The sequence below is a fragment of the Enhydra lutris genome, unplaced genomic scaffold (genome assembly GCF_002288905.1).
Source record: "Enhydra lutris kenyoni isolate GAN:26980312 unplaced genomic scaffold, ASM228890v2 scaffoldscaffold9, whole genome shotgun sequence".
Classification (NCBI taxonomy): Eukaryota; Metazoa; Chordata; class Mammalia; order Carnivora; family Mustelidae; genus Enhydra; species Enhydra lutris.
In genome coordinates, this window is record NW_019154093.1 from 59,798,382 (window position 1) to 59,813,462 (window position 15,081).

Here is a 15,081-nt window from a genome sequence, read left to right on the forward strand (position 1 = left end):
GAGAACTGAAGACCACTGTCAGGCAGCTGGTAGACCAGTAGGCATTTCCCAGTCCCCAGGCTCTCTGCACCACCCCCACTGCACTGGTGGTTGGGGGTGGGGTGGGGGAGGGGAAGATGCCCAGCAGGGGCTGAGCTCACCTCTGACCCAGCTGCTCCTGGCTCAGCACACCGGAGGCCACCAGGGCCTGAACGTGCCCCATGCTCAGAATGCACGACCACAACAGCTGCTTTCAAGCACCAAGGGGTAGAAACACAACTTGAAATTTCAAAAATAAAAATTCAACAAATGGACTACAACTTGCCTGGAGACATTCTTGGCTATTAAGCGACTGTCACTCGGTTAACTCAATAAGTGTGCCTTCTATTAAACAGAATCTGTTAATCCAGTACATAGACTATTGCAACTCTGAACCCAACATTTCCTCTGTGCACAAAAAGCTTCCAATCTGCAGAGAACAGACACACTTGTATACAACTAAAATGCAGGTATTTGCATGTGGGGCTTTACATTATAGATCCCTCTGATTAACTGCAAGCTAAAGACATATTTGCATGTCTGGGGAAACATCCTGCTTTGTTAAAGAGAAAGTAGAAAGTTCTAGAACTTGGTGGTTCTCAAGAGGAACCAATGAAATAATTTGGGGGGTGAGGGCACTGATACAGCCCAGAGTTAGATATGTAAATCAGTGTTTTGAGGGACACCTGGGTGGCTCAGTCAGTTAAGCCTCTGCCTTCAGCTCACATCATGATCTCAGGGTCCCAGAATTGAGTCCCGCATTAGGCCCCTTTGCTCAGTGGGGAGCCTGCTTCTCCCTCTCTCTCTGCCTGCCGCTCCCCCTGCTTGTGTTCTCTCTCGCTCTCTCTGGCAAATAAATAAAATCTTTTAAAAACTCAGTCAATCAATCAATCAATCAATCAGTGTTTTGAGAAGAATCTGCACAGATCCAAAGCCTTCCACTTTGCTTCCACTCAAAAGAGCAGACACTGCAACATGGTAGGTAACTTACCACCTGGGAAAGTATTCCGGATTTTAATTTGGGATCATTCTGCAGACTTTCTGGGTCCTGTCAGTTAAAACACTTGTGACTAGTCAGTCAGCTCTGCTCATGCAAACTAATGAAACATCACATTGTCCCACCACATGCTCCCACAGCACACAGGGCCGAAGGGATTAGGCACCAGGCAGCTGTTCCCAGGAATGCATGCCTCCACGTACCCCAAGACAGGAAGAGGACCTGCACCACTCTCCCAGAGCCGATCCTTTGGCTATCCCAACAACACAGACATCTCGACAACAGGAACCAGTCCCCTCTCGGCCCAAGGAAGGTCCCAGATTCAAATAAAAATTCACCCTTGAAGATAAGTGACTCAAAGGGATAGCAGTCAAACAAACGCTCCTGTCGAGAGGAAATCCTGTCTGCCCACCTCTTGGGGAAGCCTTACTCTGCCTGCACAACAAAGGCTCCTTCTGTGACATCAAGCAGCAGGTTTAAGAGCACCCTGGCTTCTCACTTTGGCCACCTTCCAAAACCACAAGTACATCCAAGGGCAGCCAAGACAACAACAAAGCCAAGAGATACAGTCTCCAAATGAGGAGAGACCAACTCTCCCTTCCAGGCTTGCCTTCTGCCTGGCTCCTGGTGGCTAAGACTCCATTTCCCCAAGGTGGGTGTTCAAGGTGCCCTGGGTTTCAGACTCTGGGGACTGCAAGCTTTCCATGCAAGAGGATAGCTCAGAAGATGCCCCCAGCCGAGGCCAACATTTTCAGAAGGCTGTGGGGCCACAGCACTCCGGGTTCTAATCTTTGCTCAGTCACCCACTAGGGTCTGAGCTCAGGTGCCTCAACATTCCTGAACCACCTTCTCAACTGTGAATGAGAACTAAAACTGCTGCTACTCATGATGAAATCTGCCAGGTCTCTCACATGGGGTGAGGATGGGCTCACAGGATAATTTATGAACATATCATTAAGGATATTTTAAAACTATAAAATGTGAGAGAGAGTAATTTTTGTGGCTAAGACACATGTTTATAAGACTGCTTAATAATACAAATTTTTAGATCAAAGGGGAAATTTCCTGTTTTGCCTGGGGTCTTCCACAGGGCAGGTATTCAATTAATATGCAATTATAATAAGGGTAACTTTTTAAAGATTAAGGAGCTAAATATATTTGTCAGGAAAATAGCAAACTTGCAATTTATCAGAGTATTTTACAAGGCAAAAAGGTGTTGTCTGGTGGGTTTCCCTCTGAGTGTAGGTGGGGTGTACAAGAAAGGTGGGTCTGGGCTTTCCCAGATGACCCCATTATCATTGTGCCAACAGCAAATAGGACAAAATGGAAGATTTTCAGACTTGACGTCCAGGCAAGTCACTGTCGAGTGACTGTCAGGCAAGTCACTGTCACTGAAATTAACCTTTGAATTCATTACGAAAAGTAACAAGTAAGGCCAAAAAAAGTTAACCTCAAGTCCCCCCATCAAAAAAAAAAAAAAAAAAATCAATAATCTTGTTAAAAGTAGACCTAACTAGTCTCACACCTTGGGGCCAGAGATCTAAAACTCTTAACTTTAAAAGCTCCCAGCATGGGGTGCCTGGGTGGCTCAGTGGGTTAAGCATCTGCCTTCAGCTCAGGTCATGGTCCCAGAGTCCTGGGATCAAGTTCCGTGTGGTGCTCCCTGCTCAGTGGGGCGGTCTGCCTCTCTCTCTGCCCTGGCCCCTCCCTGGGCTCGTACTCTCTCCCTCTCAAATAAATAAAATCTTTAAAAAAAAAAAAAAAAAAAAAAAAGTTACCAGCTCCCAGCTTCCAGGAGTGAGTGAGTGAGCAGTGGGTGGTTGGTGTTTTCATTGCAGCTGAGCTGTAAGAGCTGAGTTAGGTCTAGAAATGCTATTTCTCCCTCAGGGCAGCTCTGCTGAGGCACCTCAGGCAGTCCTCCCCCTCTGGGGGCCCAGATTCTCATTCAAACCTTTCTGTCCCTTCCTTTTCACACACGCACAAGCTTTGTTAATCCTGTGGCTTGTTCCAAAAAAGGAACTGAGGCAGCTAATAATCATATCAGCAATATTTAAAAGGATAAAAATAACAATACAAGGTACTTTGAACTCCTCAAAACCAGGAACACCTCAACATAGTTTTTATTTATTTATTTATTTATTTATTTATTTATTTATTTTTAATAAAGATTTTTATTTATTTATTTGACAGAGATCACAAGTAGGCAGAGAGGCAGGCAGAGAGAGAGAGAGGGCGAAGCAGGCTCCCTGCTGAGCTGAGACCCCCCCCACCCACCCACCCTCCACCCCTCCCACCCCCCGCTGCGGGGCTCAATCCCAGGACCCTGGGATCATGACCTGAGCCCAAGGCAGAGGCTTTAACTCACTGAGCCACCCAGGCACCCCTCAAGATAGTTTTTAAAGTGCATTGCGTGGGTTGGTCAAGCATGAAACTCTTTAGGGTCCTAAGTTTGAGCCCCATGTTGGGGGTAGAAATAAGTAAATAAGTAAAATTACTCAAAAAAATAAGTAAATAAATAACATTTAAAAATAACAAAATCTATTAATAAGACCAGGGAGCAAAATGGGATTTTACGATCCTTCGACGTGACCTGCTCACTCAGCAGTAACCCTAAAGGAGATGTGTTTGTTACTTCCTGTATTCGCCTTTCACAATGAGGTATTTTAATTTAAGCGACAAAGTTGTGAATTTGGACGAATGTAGTTCTGAATGATAAACACACGTAAGCCAGCAGGGCTTGTCAAGTCTTCCACAGCCTGGACTTCAAACCCAGGACTTGGGCCCATCATCTGATAAGATCTTCTACAGAGATCTGACCTCTGTCCAAGTCATTTTCAAATCAAAAAGCTTTGAACTCCTGGCAGGGTTGACGGCTTGGACCTTGGGTGTTGATCAAGGACTTCCTCAAGATAGAAAGGATGACTCCATTGCCACCCCTTGGGGCTCCCGAGCCCTTGTGAGAGCTGGCACCCAGACAGGGCCTTAGTATGTCAAGGAGTGAGTTCATGAATGGCCTCCCTAGGGCACACAGGGGACATGCAGCTCACAACAGAGCTAACTCCATAAATAAAAAGTGGCTACAGGAAGTCAGGGACTACTTGGCTCTGACTCTACCCTGTGCAGCCCGGTATGAGTGCTTGTTTTTGGCTGGCCAGAAGAAGCTCTTCTTCTAGGCTGCCTCTTAACCTTCCCAAGAGGGAGCAATGACAGCACCCATTCTGCATATTCCATGCCAGTGATTCGATATGAACAATACCGAATTGGGCACCTCCACACTGACCTAGGCCCCCAGCAGGCTGGCTGTGAGCTCTCTGAGCTGGGAGGTCACCTGGCTAGATTTTGCAGAGCAGATGCAGGGCTTTATAATGCCCAGGACACCCTGGGGAATCTTATGAGCTGACATCAGAAACATTTCAGGACTCTCCAGCACTTTCTACAGAATATATTGGCCTCTAATTATTTTCTTCTTATACAACTGCAGTTAGGCCCCTAAAACGAATTCTGACCTCTTACCTGCCTAGCTCTCTCCCAGCATCTGTACTGTCCACCTCCCAGCTTACTACACAGCAGCCACAGGCCACACCAGCTTCGTTTGGAGTTTTTTCAAACTTGCCAGACTTGTTCCCACCTCCAGCTCTTTGCACTGCTCTAGCTGTGCCTGAAACAACCTTCCTCTGGTTCTTCCCATAGCTGCCTTCTCTCATTATGCAGGTCTTAGCTCAAATAGCATCTCCTCAGAGACCTGTCTGCATTATAAAAAAAGAAAAAGGCCCACTAAATCTTCAGTCTATTGCGATTTCCTTCATAGGAAAGTGCTTCATAGCACTTAATATAATCTGCAATTAACGTGTGTATTACCTGGGCCCTTCGCTAGAATAGTGGCTCCAGGAAGACACCATTTCAGATGCCCCATTGCTATCCTGTCAGTTCACATCCTTCCTCACCCCACCAAAGGGCAAGAGCAGACTGCTGGAAAAATTTGGTTGCCAGAACATCTTTAAGGTCAGACCAGCCCTTGGGTTCAGCTACTAAGAGGGACTGGGCAGAACTTTCCTGGTGAAGCACTAGTGCTTAAAAAAAATCAATGTACTCTGACACAGATGCTCAATATATAGATATTGAACAAAGATGCGAGCTAGGATCAAAGTGGCTTTCTTTGCTGCAGGGTCGGACAAAAAGACACCAGGAGATAAAACAGAAAGAACCAGCCCCTTCTCTGCCCGATAACATCACAGACTGCTGATCTTCCCCGGCAGGAAAAGGAAGGCAGTTTCTAAACCAGCTCTAACAAGCAGAAACTAATCACAGCCAGGCCCAATACAAACCCTGGACAAGAAGCTTTTATAACCGTAAGGCTTATTTACCCAGATCCCTAGTGGGTAGGAGAAATCAATCCTTGTTGTAAAGTATTCAAAAGCCAACCCCATGATGGAGCCAGACCAAATTTTACTTCAGCATGTTGGAGATGTGGGTCCTAATTTACAGCCATCTTGGCATCTCTATAGAATCAGATGGACACAGCTCAGAATATGATATCATGATAATAAAAAAATATACCTGTGCTTCCTTTTGAGGGACTTAGCAATATATAGGAAGTCAGCTGTAAAAATACTCTCAAATACGAGATACTAAGAAACAGTTAAAGTTTTTAGGTGTTATAGTTTTTTATGCTATGTTTTTTAAAAAATAAGAGTACTTATCTTTGAAAGACACATACCAAAATATTTACAGATAAAACAGGGGCTGAAATTGACTTCAAAATAATCGCAGAGGAAGGCAAGTGGGCGGGAGTACAGACAACGTGGGGCTGGCCCAGGCCCAAGCCCAGAGTAGCTGGAGGGTAGTGGGCCTTTGGGAGGTAAACTATTTGCTCTACTCTGTACAGCTGACCTATTCCCTAACAGAAAGGCTTTTTAAAAAAAAGCCCTTTAAGCCAAGTCATTTTCACTTGTGGCATTAAAGAAGTTACCTGAAGGGGCGCCTGAGTAGCTCAGTCCATTAAGCGTCTGACTCTTGATCAGCTCAGGTCATGATGTCAGGGTTGTAAGATCAAGCCCCGCACTGGACCCCATGCTGGGTGTGAAGCCTGCTTGGGATTCTCTCTCTCCCTCTGCACCCACCCCATCCGCTTCCCCCAGGTTCTCTCTCTGAAAAAAAAAAGTAAATAAATGAAGAAGTTACCTAAAGGTGAAGGTTTCGCCTTTCCAGTCTTGCAGGGGGTGCTCCTGGATGATGGCCGGGGTCAGAGGAGAGTTCTGCCGTGGGGACTTGGAATGGGGCAAGGTCCCTAGGTGACTGAAGTTATCACAGGACCTGATGGGAGGAGGGCCTTTTTTCTTCCGTGGGAGGGTGCCATGTATAGACACGTCCTGATAGGCATCTGCGGGATGCTCAGCTGGAGGGGACTTGCTGCTCAGAAGGTCCATGGACGAGGCCAAAGGGAACTGGTGATTCACTGGCATGTTTCTGGGAAGGCTCACAAATTTTCCCGCAGCCATAATTCTCAGCTCCTCTAAGGGGAAGAGAAAAGAGCAAAGACATGAATCTCAGGCCATCACAAGAACGGACTTCCTACTCACAAATAGAAATGGAGACGTACCGTAGAACAAAAGAACAGGTTCGTGGAGCATTAACAGGACAAACAGTGCATGGCATCACCAGTGAAATGTAATACAAATGGGAAGTTTAACCATGTCCCTTTTTTGATCCTACAGAGGAATTCTCCTGGGTTGGCAGCAGATCCACTGATGGAAAAGGGCAAACGTGTTTCAGAGACTCTGGGGGCACATGAGCCATTTTATTATTTCAGATGACCGAAGCTGATGGAAAAGCATGACTAACAAAAAGGACTCTTGAGGAAGTACTCAAGGTTTCGAGGTAAGTGCATTAGAGAACACATTATAAATGTTAGATAATTAGCCCCTGTCTTTCCACCACCCTGTACATGATAAGAACAGGTGGAGATTACTGGAATTCCTCAGCTGCTAGGACTTCAGTGCCGACTGGCCCCTCAGTTGTGCTACCCAGGGTAACCGGGCAGAATTTTTTCTAGCAGAGACTTGGTACTTACAAATAAATCAATGTGCTCTAATTAACGAAGACGGACCAGGGTCAGGGGTGAGGAGGTGGGTCACTCCTCCCTACATGAGTGGGCTCAGTTGCAGAGGAAAGCTCCTGGGGTGAGGGTACATTGTCCCCCAGAGGGGTCGGAAACACGCCTGCCACTAGCAGGGTTAAACAGCAAGCATGTTGTAGTCAGGGAAGAGCGGGAAGGAAGAGAAATAAGACAAAAGGGGGGAAAGGGGGAAGAGTACGGAAAGAAAAAGAAAACGTGTACTAGGCTATATGCAAAAGCAGACCCAACAATTATGCCCAGCTACGATCACTAGCAGAAATGTTTGCCCTGAGCAAGAGGCAGCATACGCCCACCTCCCCTCTCCAAAAACAAACTATGGTTTTGGCCTCAGCCAAATTAGACCAGTCATTTTTAAGGCCAATATTATAGGAAAAGAAACCCATGCCTGAATAAAAATTAGAACTAGTCCCTGGCGACATTAAGGATCCAGAATCCATCCCACCCGCCAGGGAACCAGACTGGTCTGGACAACACAGCAGCCTAACTCAGTCTGCCTGATGCACTGGCCTCCCTGATACTGGGGAGCAAAACATTTCCTTTGCTCTGTAGTCTGTCCTAAAGCCCTTCAGGCCCCATTCCTCACAGGCCATCCCTCTCCACTGCAAAGGGACAGCTTGGAGTGAAAATCATTACTGAATAATACCCCTGCAGAGTCCATTCCACAGAGGAACTGGGGCCTTGGGATGTGGCCTGAAGACAAGCAAGCGCACTGCTGCAGAAGCTCACGGTGTAGCACGCAGAACCGGGACGAAGGTAGCACAAGGGGAATGACCAACAACAAAACATCCACAATCCCTTGCTTCTCCTGCGACAGACAGAAACACACAAGTGCCAAGGGCTGGACAGAAGGAAAGCCTTCCTACGAGGTGTATGATCCTAACACTGTCCTCCTTCTTCCCCAGACCTGGTCATTCTGGGGCCTGTCTGCTCCACGCCAAACTGTGACCACACAGAAGGCCTGGCTCACGGCGGGTGCAGAACAATAGGACTGTGAGTCCCCGTGTGGGCCGCTCCCGGTTCTGGCCAGCACCTGGCACAAGGTCAGAACTTACTCAATGTTAGTCATCATTATTTAAAAAGAAATCCAAGCTCCCTAGCCCTCCCCGCCTAACCACTAGTGACATAAGCCTACCAGGATTCCCTTACCCTATACACACACACACACACACACACCCCACCCCCCACAGTTGTGAATGCTTGCCTGTCCAAGCTGTCAGCACCCTCTTCAGAGGGAGACCTAGATCATTCCAAAGAGCCTGCTGGGGAGTCCCAGAGCAGCCCACAGAACCTCTTTCTATGCAGAGAGATAGTTGAACAACTCTCTCTGGTTCTTACGATGGGTAAAGGTTGCCCTGGCTCCAATGTCTCTGGCCACAGGTTTCTTCTCTGCTTATCCAAGATCTCGATTTCAAAACAGGGCTAAAGTGCTCCAGAATGCCCTTCAGCAAGCTTCCCATACTTCAGTTTACTCTCTGCATTGAGGGTTAACACGTGCCCTTCCTACTTTCAATTCAAAAAACACTGAAATACTTCTTGCATATAAGATACTTAGAGAATCAATGATGTATCAGCCCCAATCCCTGACCAGGAACTCAGAATCACCAGGGACCCTTCATATGCTGGAGGGAAGAACAATTAATCTCAACAAATTGACTTGAGAAGGATCTCAAACAGGGCGATGCTGGAGATGAGACATTGTGGAGGGATTCTGAAAGGTCAAGAATTGTATGGAAAAGCCTTCCGAGAGGATGCTAGAGGCAAGGAGGTGCCTCCAAGGTTAGGTGCTAGAGAAGATCTGGAAGGGAGGGAAAGAAGCCGGTCTGTGCCCAAGTGGGTAACTCTGGGACTTCTGGAAAGGAAAGAAGGGAGACAGGCAGGCCCGTCAAGCTGTTGCCCACAAGCCAGTGAGTAAGGATTTAGAACCCTGACCTCGGGCAGTGGCCAAGCAAAGGAGGGACAGAGGGAAGAATGAGGAGCTCGAAGCCACAGCCACGGGAGGACAGTACGATGCTGTAATGTGCAGAGTGGGTAAGAAGAGGCCTCCTGCGGGAGGGAGGCTAACGGGCTGGCCGCTGAGCTGGGGAGTGTGAGGAACCAATGGCGCAATTCAGTCTTAGGAGGTGAGATACTGGTATGTTCGCTTAGGAGCCAGAACAGGATGTGGATTTTTAAAAATCATCAACATAAAGGGAATATTTAAACCAGAGAGCAGATCCCTTAGCTTGTTATTATCAACTGTGATAACAGATGTGAAAGTACCTCTTAAACTGTCAGGAACCATACAATATCCATGAATTATATCCCTGCTCTCTCACCATGGCTGCTTCGAGCCTATAGGGCCTAAAGCAAGGACTGAGTTTTGAAAACCTGAAGCTGGGGTGTGGAGCAGGGGGCGGGGGCGGTCCTCCAGCTGGCTGCACATAAGAATCTTTGGGAAGCTTTTAAAATCCTGACATCCAGGGTGCTGGGTGGCTCAGTCAGTTCAGCATCTGACTCTTGATTTCTGCTCAGGTCGCAGTCTCAGGGTTGTGGGATCAAGCCCCACATCTGGCTCTATGCTCAGTGTGGAGTCTGCTTGTCTCTCTCCCTCTGCTCCCCAACCCCTCTTAGTAAATAAAATCTTTAAAAAATATCAAAATAAAATCCTGGCACTCAAGCTGTGACCCAGACCGACCGATGACATCAGAACCTCGGTGAGTGTGACCGTGGCATCAATCTTTTGAAAGCAACCAGTATTGTCCAAAGTGGAGTCGGGGTTGAGGCCCACTAGATAAGCAAATCTCTTTGGTAAAGAGCGACTCACACTCGGGCTGGGCTACCCAAGGAACAGAATAGAATGGCAATGAGGAGGGGTCCCTCAAGAGAAGCATCAATTCATTCTTCTCGTCACCACACACAGGGTGCAGGGCCTCCTCCATGGTGGGCACTGTGACTGGTATTGGGGACAATGTCAACAACAGTACTCACGAGGTTACTACTCTGTGGTGGAAGCAGACAGCAAGTCCCGGCCACACAAGCTGGTGAGTCTCAGAGCTATGGGAGCACAGAGTGGGGACCAGGCTTTAGACTCAGCCAGTGGCCAGAGAAGGCTTTGCTGAGGATGGGATGCTGAGCTGAATAATGTAAAGCAGAGTTTAATAATCAGAGGGAGATTATCCAAGCTGAAACCTCCAGAGAATTCTTAGCTGCAGACAAATTTGAAATATGTAAGCCAGGCTCCCCTCTACAACCCACTATCTCTAAATTGGGACTCTTCCCCCATTAAAACATAGGCTTGCCCTGTGTGTAGTCACTTGGAAACACTGGCTCAGCCCTGGGCCCTATGTCAAGCTTGAATCAGCCTAAGAGTGGGGGAGGTGGGCCCAGACCAGAGACACAACTTCCAAAAATATAACTAAAAGTGGGACGGAGGGCAGAAGGGAGAACTATAGGTGGAAGGAACACATTTACAACCTTACTACAGGGTACTCCCTGTATTTCCTACTTGACCCTTATTCACTTTTATTTTTTCCAGACTCTAGAAACCTAGGGCAAATCCAAGGGAAGGAAGTACATGGTATGTAGTTGGGATCTAGGTTCAAGGTAAGTATCTTTCAATTTTTTAACATTTATTTATTTGAGAGAGAGAAGACAAGGAGGGGGAGGGAGAGGGAGAGAGAGAAGCAGACTTCCCGAGGAGCAGGGAGCCCAACTTGGGGCTCCAGGGCTCCATCCCAGGACCCTGGGATCATGACCTGAGCCTAAGGCAGACACCTAACCGACTGGCCACCCAGACACCCCAAGTACCTTTCATTTTGAGAGCAAAGCCACTTACTACATTTGACTCCACCAGGCAGAATCTCAGAGTGTTACATATAAGTAGGATCTCAGAGAATCAAGCCCAAATAAAGGAAATAAATGTTCATTCACTGAGTATATATTGTCTGAGGGCTTACAATGTACCGGGGATGAAGACTTAAAAAAACTAGACAGGGTCCTGGCTCTCATGGAGTGTAAGTTAGGATTGGGGAGGTGGGGTGTCCAGTCAAAACAGACAAGAAAACATACCAGGTAATATCCCAGCCTCATTGTCCTAAAGAACACAAACCAGGAAGAAATGATAGAACATACCAGCTGGGATGGAGAGCTAGTTAGATTAAGGTGGTGTGGGAGGACTTCTCTGAAAAGGTTCCTGAAAAAAGACATAGAACCAGTCAAGAGAAGATGGGAAGGGAGTTCCAGGAAGGGTACTGGGCAAATCAAAGGCTCTGAGGTGGGAATAGTGCTTGGAAAAGTATGGTGAAGACTAACCCCAATTCTCCACTTCCTGGCTCCCAGGTTTTCTCTACTTGGTGATGCTTCTGTCTCAATGTTTCTAGCCATTACATACTTCTTATGTACTTTGTGATTTCTTTCTTTTTTTTTAATCAAACACAGTATTACTCAGAACCTAGGCTTTGAAGACAGACATTCACAGGGCCAAATCCCTACTCTGTCATTTACTTACTAGCTGTGTGGCCTGGAACAAGTTACTCAACCTCTCTGACAGCTTCCCATTTGTAAAAATGGGTTAAAAATAGCTCTTTTGTGGAACTGCTCTGAAAAGTAAATGCAATAGTGTACAGAAAGCCCTTGACATGTGGCAAGAACTCAATAAATAGCCGGTCTCCTCCCAGCAGGTCAGGGACCAGGTCTGTCTTGCTCAGCGTGGTATCCCTATTACAAAGAGAGTTCACAAAAGAAGTCACTGCTTCTGGGGAAACACCGCAGCCAGGAAGGATGGGGAGTAAATGTTTTAACTCAGAGCCATAGACATAAACACCAAACCAAGTAGGACACAGACACACACACAGGCCCATGGAGAGAGCCTACAGGCAGTCTTATTAAAAGAAAACCCAGGTGAGACTTTGGCCACCTGACGTCACCTCTCTCCACTATGCAGGTAAACAGACACGGTGTCCTAATTCAGTCTAATGCCAGACCTTGAAATATATACAAAGGTCAAAGATTCTGCATCTTGATATGAACATATGAGACCTCTGTGAATGTCCAAAGAGCTGAAATCTCAACAGGGACAAGAGTGAGCCTGAGCAACTCCCACCCTCTGTGCTGCCTTCCTGATCCTGCTCACCGTCTGTCTCTGAAGTGCTCCTGACCAGCAGTCCAACTCGCTTGCTTTGCAGAGATGTCCCGAACAAACTGAAGAGCACATGCTAGTCAAGGCAGAGACAGGCAGCCTGCTTGTTTGGATTTTTCCAGTTTATTTCTAAAATGAGCTATTTTTCAAGTTAAACTTATAGATAGTCACCTGATGGGGGAGTTAACAACTTTGTCCAATTTGAAACTCTGGAAATGTAACTGGGTCAGCTGCCCAATTATGACCCCAACAGAGAATTTCTCATTTGGATATGGAGTTTTGTAATTTCTCTGCAGAGTCAAACAGGAAGAGAAGATTAAAAAATTGGCTTAGGCACTTAGAATGTTTTTCTTCAGTTTAGAAATGAAGAGTATCCCTATTTTCGAAGTAAATTTATGAAGTCTAGCCAAATGACTGAGGTATGAATAATTCTTCCATGGATTGTATTTCAAGCAACACAACACAGAATTTACATGATAAAGTTCTTAAGCTTAGCCTTCATTTGACAAGCAGTCCTTTCTATATGAACAGGAGATTGAGATCTTGGTTAGTCATCTGGAAATGCCAGGCTTCTCAGCAGGTTTAGAGAAAGCTGGAGGTAAGAGAGCCCCCGCATGGAACGCCTTTCACATTATATTCCATACACTCCCCTGCACACCCCCACACAACAGCTTGACTTGTGGCTTCGCCACTATTAACTGGGCAGCCCCTGCGCGGATGCTCTGTTGAACCCCCTCTCTCAGCACCAAGGCCTCCCCTTCCTCCAGCCTCCGTCCTTGGCAACGTGCAGGAAGATCATCCGCTCCCAAACTGACCTTCCCTCCGCCAATGTATTTTCCTTGGACAGATCTGTGCAGCCTTGGGAGATAAGTTTCAAGGTTTAAAAGAAATCTCTGAACGCCTGGCTCCACTTTCTATCCTAGCCAATGGCTCTGGGGGAAAGCACACGCGAGGCTAGACAAACGCTCTTGCCCCTTCGGTGCACTCTTCCTCAAGCGAGTTAATGCCAAAACCAGTTTTCCACCCCAGCCACGACCCACCGTGTTGCCCACGGAACACTTCGCCTTGCCAGCTGCTTCGGAGACCACTCGACCGCTCCCAGACAAGTGTCTACACCTGATCCAACTTTTAAAGTAGTGGCAGCCGCTGCCGCTAGGGAAAGAGGGGCTGAGATCCGAACCTCTTCCAGTCGCGTCCACCGTCCCTCCCTACACCTCCCCTTCCCTCCCCTCTCCGACGCAAAGGGAGCGACACAACCAACTATTCATTCTTTCTCAACAAAGAGAGAGGGAGGGGGATGTTGTCAACAGTTACTGGGCAGGCTCCTTCGCTTTCTTTGCAAACTCTCGGAGAGATTAGGGGAGAAACTCGCCTCCTCCAAGCCCAGGGCTTCCAGCGGAGCCCCTAGGCCCCCGCGCCCCCCCGATCCCCTCGAAGAGGGGACCGGACGAGCCAAGCAAGGGCGGCCGGCCGAGCAGAGCCGACCGGCGGGGGACAGGGTGGGGGTCGGGGGAGACCAGTGGCCGGGAAGATGCCGCTCGAGAGCAAAGAGCAGAGATGCTCACGGCACGGCGCTGAGCGGCTCCCGCCGCGGGCCACGTCTGGGGAATACCGGCCAATTTCGAGGGCCCCGAGGGCACAAGCCGGGTCCGCACTTCAGCCACTCCCAACCCCAAACGCCAACTCTGCTGGGGGCAGGGGGAGCGCCGGCTCAACTTTCCCCCTATCCTAACTTTCTCCAACAAACTTCCCAGCCCGTCCTCCCAGAGGAGGGGGAGACCAAGGCGCCCTGGGACTAGCAGCACCCCCGCGGAGCGCGCGGCCGACACTCACCTCCCCGCGCGGCGCTCGGTGCCGGGGCTCTCCGGCTAGGGGCTCAGAGGCGCCCCTCGGCGGCCCCCCAGCCGCGGCTGCTCCCAGGGCGCGGGCCGCTCATGGTCGGCGGGGCGTGCCCGCAGAAAAACCCGCGCGCGGATCTCCCGTGCGCCCGACGGCTCCAGCGGCTCCGGCGGCTCCGGCGGCTCCGGCTCCGGCTCGGGCTCCGGCTCCGGCTCCCGCCCCGGCCCCGGCAGCTGCAGGCGCGGCTCTGAGCCCGCGGCGCGCGCTCCAGCCCTCAACTGGTGATTTGCGGCGCCGCGGCCCCACCCCGGCGAGCCGATTCGCGCGCCCTCGCGGAACCCCGAGACATTTACATGCCGTGACCTCGCCTTGCCCTCCTCTGCCGGGTTCGAGAGTTTGGTTCCCCTCGTATCCGCTCCCCCCAAAAAGTCTTGAAGTGAGGATTGACCGCTTCCTCGCTGTACCCCTCTGGAGGGACGATACTCCCTATTCCAGTCCTCCTCCTTCCCCGCGTTAATTATCCCGCTGGTCGGCTTTGCTGTCTGCAGACACCTGGCTTGCTTACAGTTTAAAGGGCTTTGATGAGGCAACGATCCAGGTAACCACAAATAACCAAATCCTGGAACAGGCAAATCAATCATACCCACCTGGACAAATTGAAAGCAAAGTGGGAAGTGGAATTGGCGTTTCAGTACTAGGTAGGCTTAGTGGGATGAAAAAGTAGAGCCAACTGGAGGTCTTACACTATCAGATATCAATCAAGACCCTTTCTAAAGCTACAGACATAGTAACCGGCATCAAGGGTAGACAAACTGACCAATAGAATAGAGAGTCCAGAAGCTGATCTACATTAAATGGTCACGGTTTATGTCAAGGATGCTACTGCGATGCACTGAGAAAAGATGGCGTGTCTTTTCAGTAAATAATGCTGGATCAACTGAATACCTACATGCAGGAAAAGGAAGAATCTTGACC

At 48.6% G+C, this 15,081-nt stretch overlaps 1 protein-coding gene across 1 annotated transcript in view; it reads right to left on the reverse strand.

The window, feature by feature from the left end:
• The window catches only part of LOC111143032 (breast cancer anti-estrogen resistance 3), a 109,593-nt gene extending 95,419 nt beyond the window's left edge, over nt 1-14,174 (reverse strand). The window contains exons 1-2 of the mRNA XM_022496453.1: nt 14,101-14,174; nt 6,197-6,527 (exon numbers count right to left, since the gene is read on the reverse strand). Of these exons, the coding sequence (XP_022352161.1) occupies nt 6,197-6,513 (317 nt within the window). The 5' untranslated portion in view covers nt 6,514-6,527; nt 14,101-14,174. The remainder of the gene's footprint in view (nt 1-6,196; nt 6,528-14,100) is intronic.
• Between the last annotated feature and the right edge of the window lie 907 nt (nt 14,175-15,081).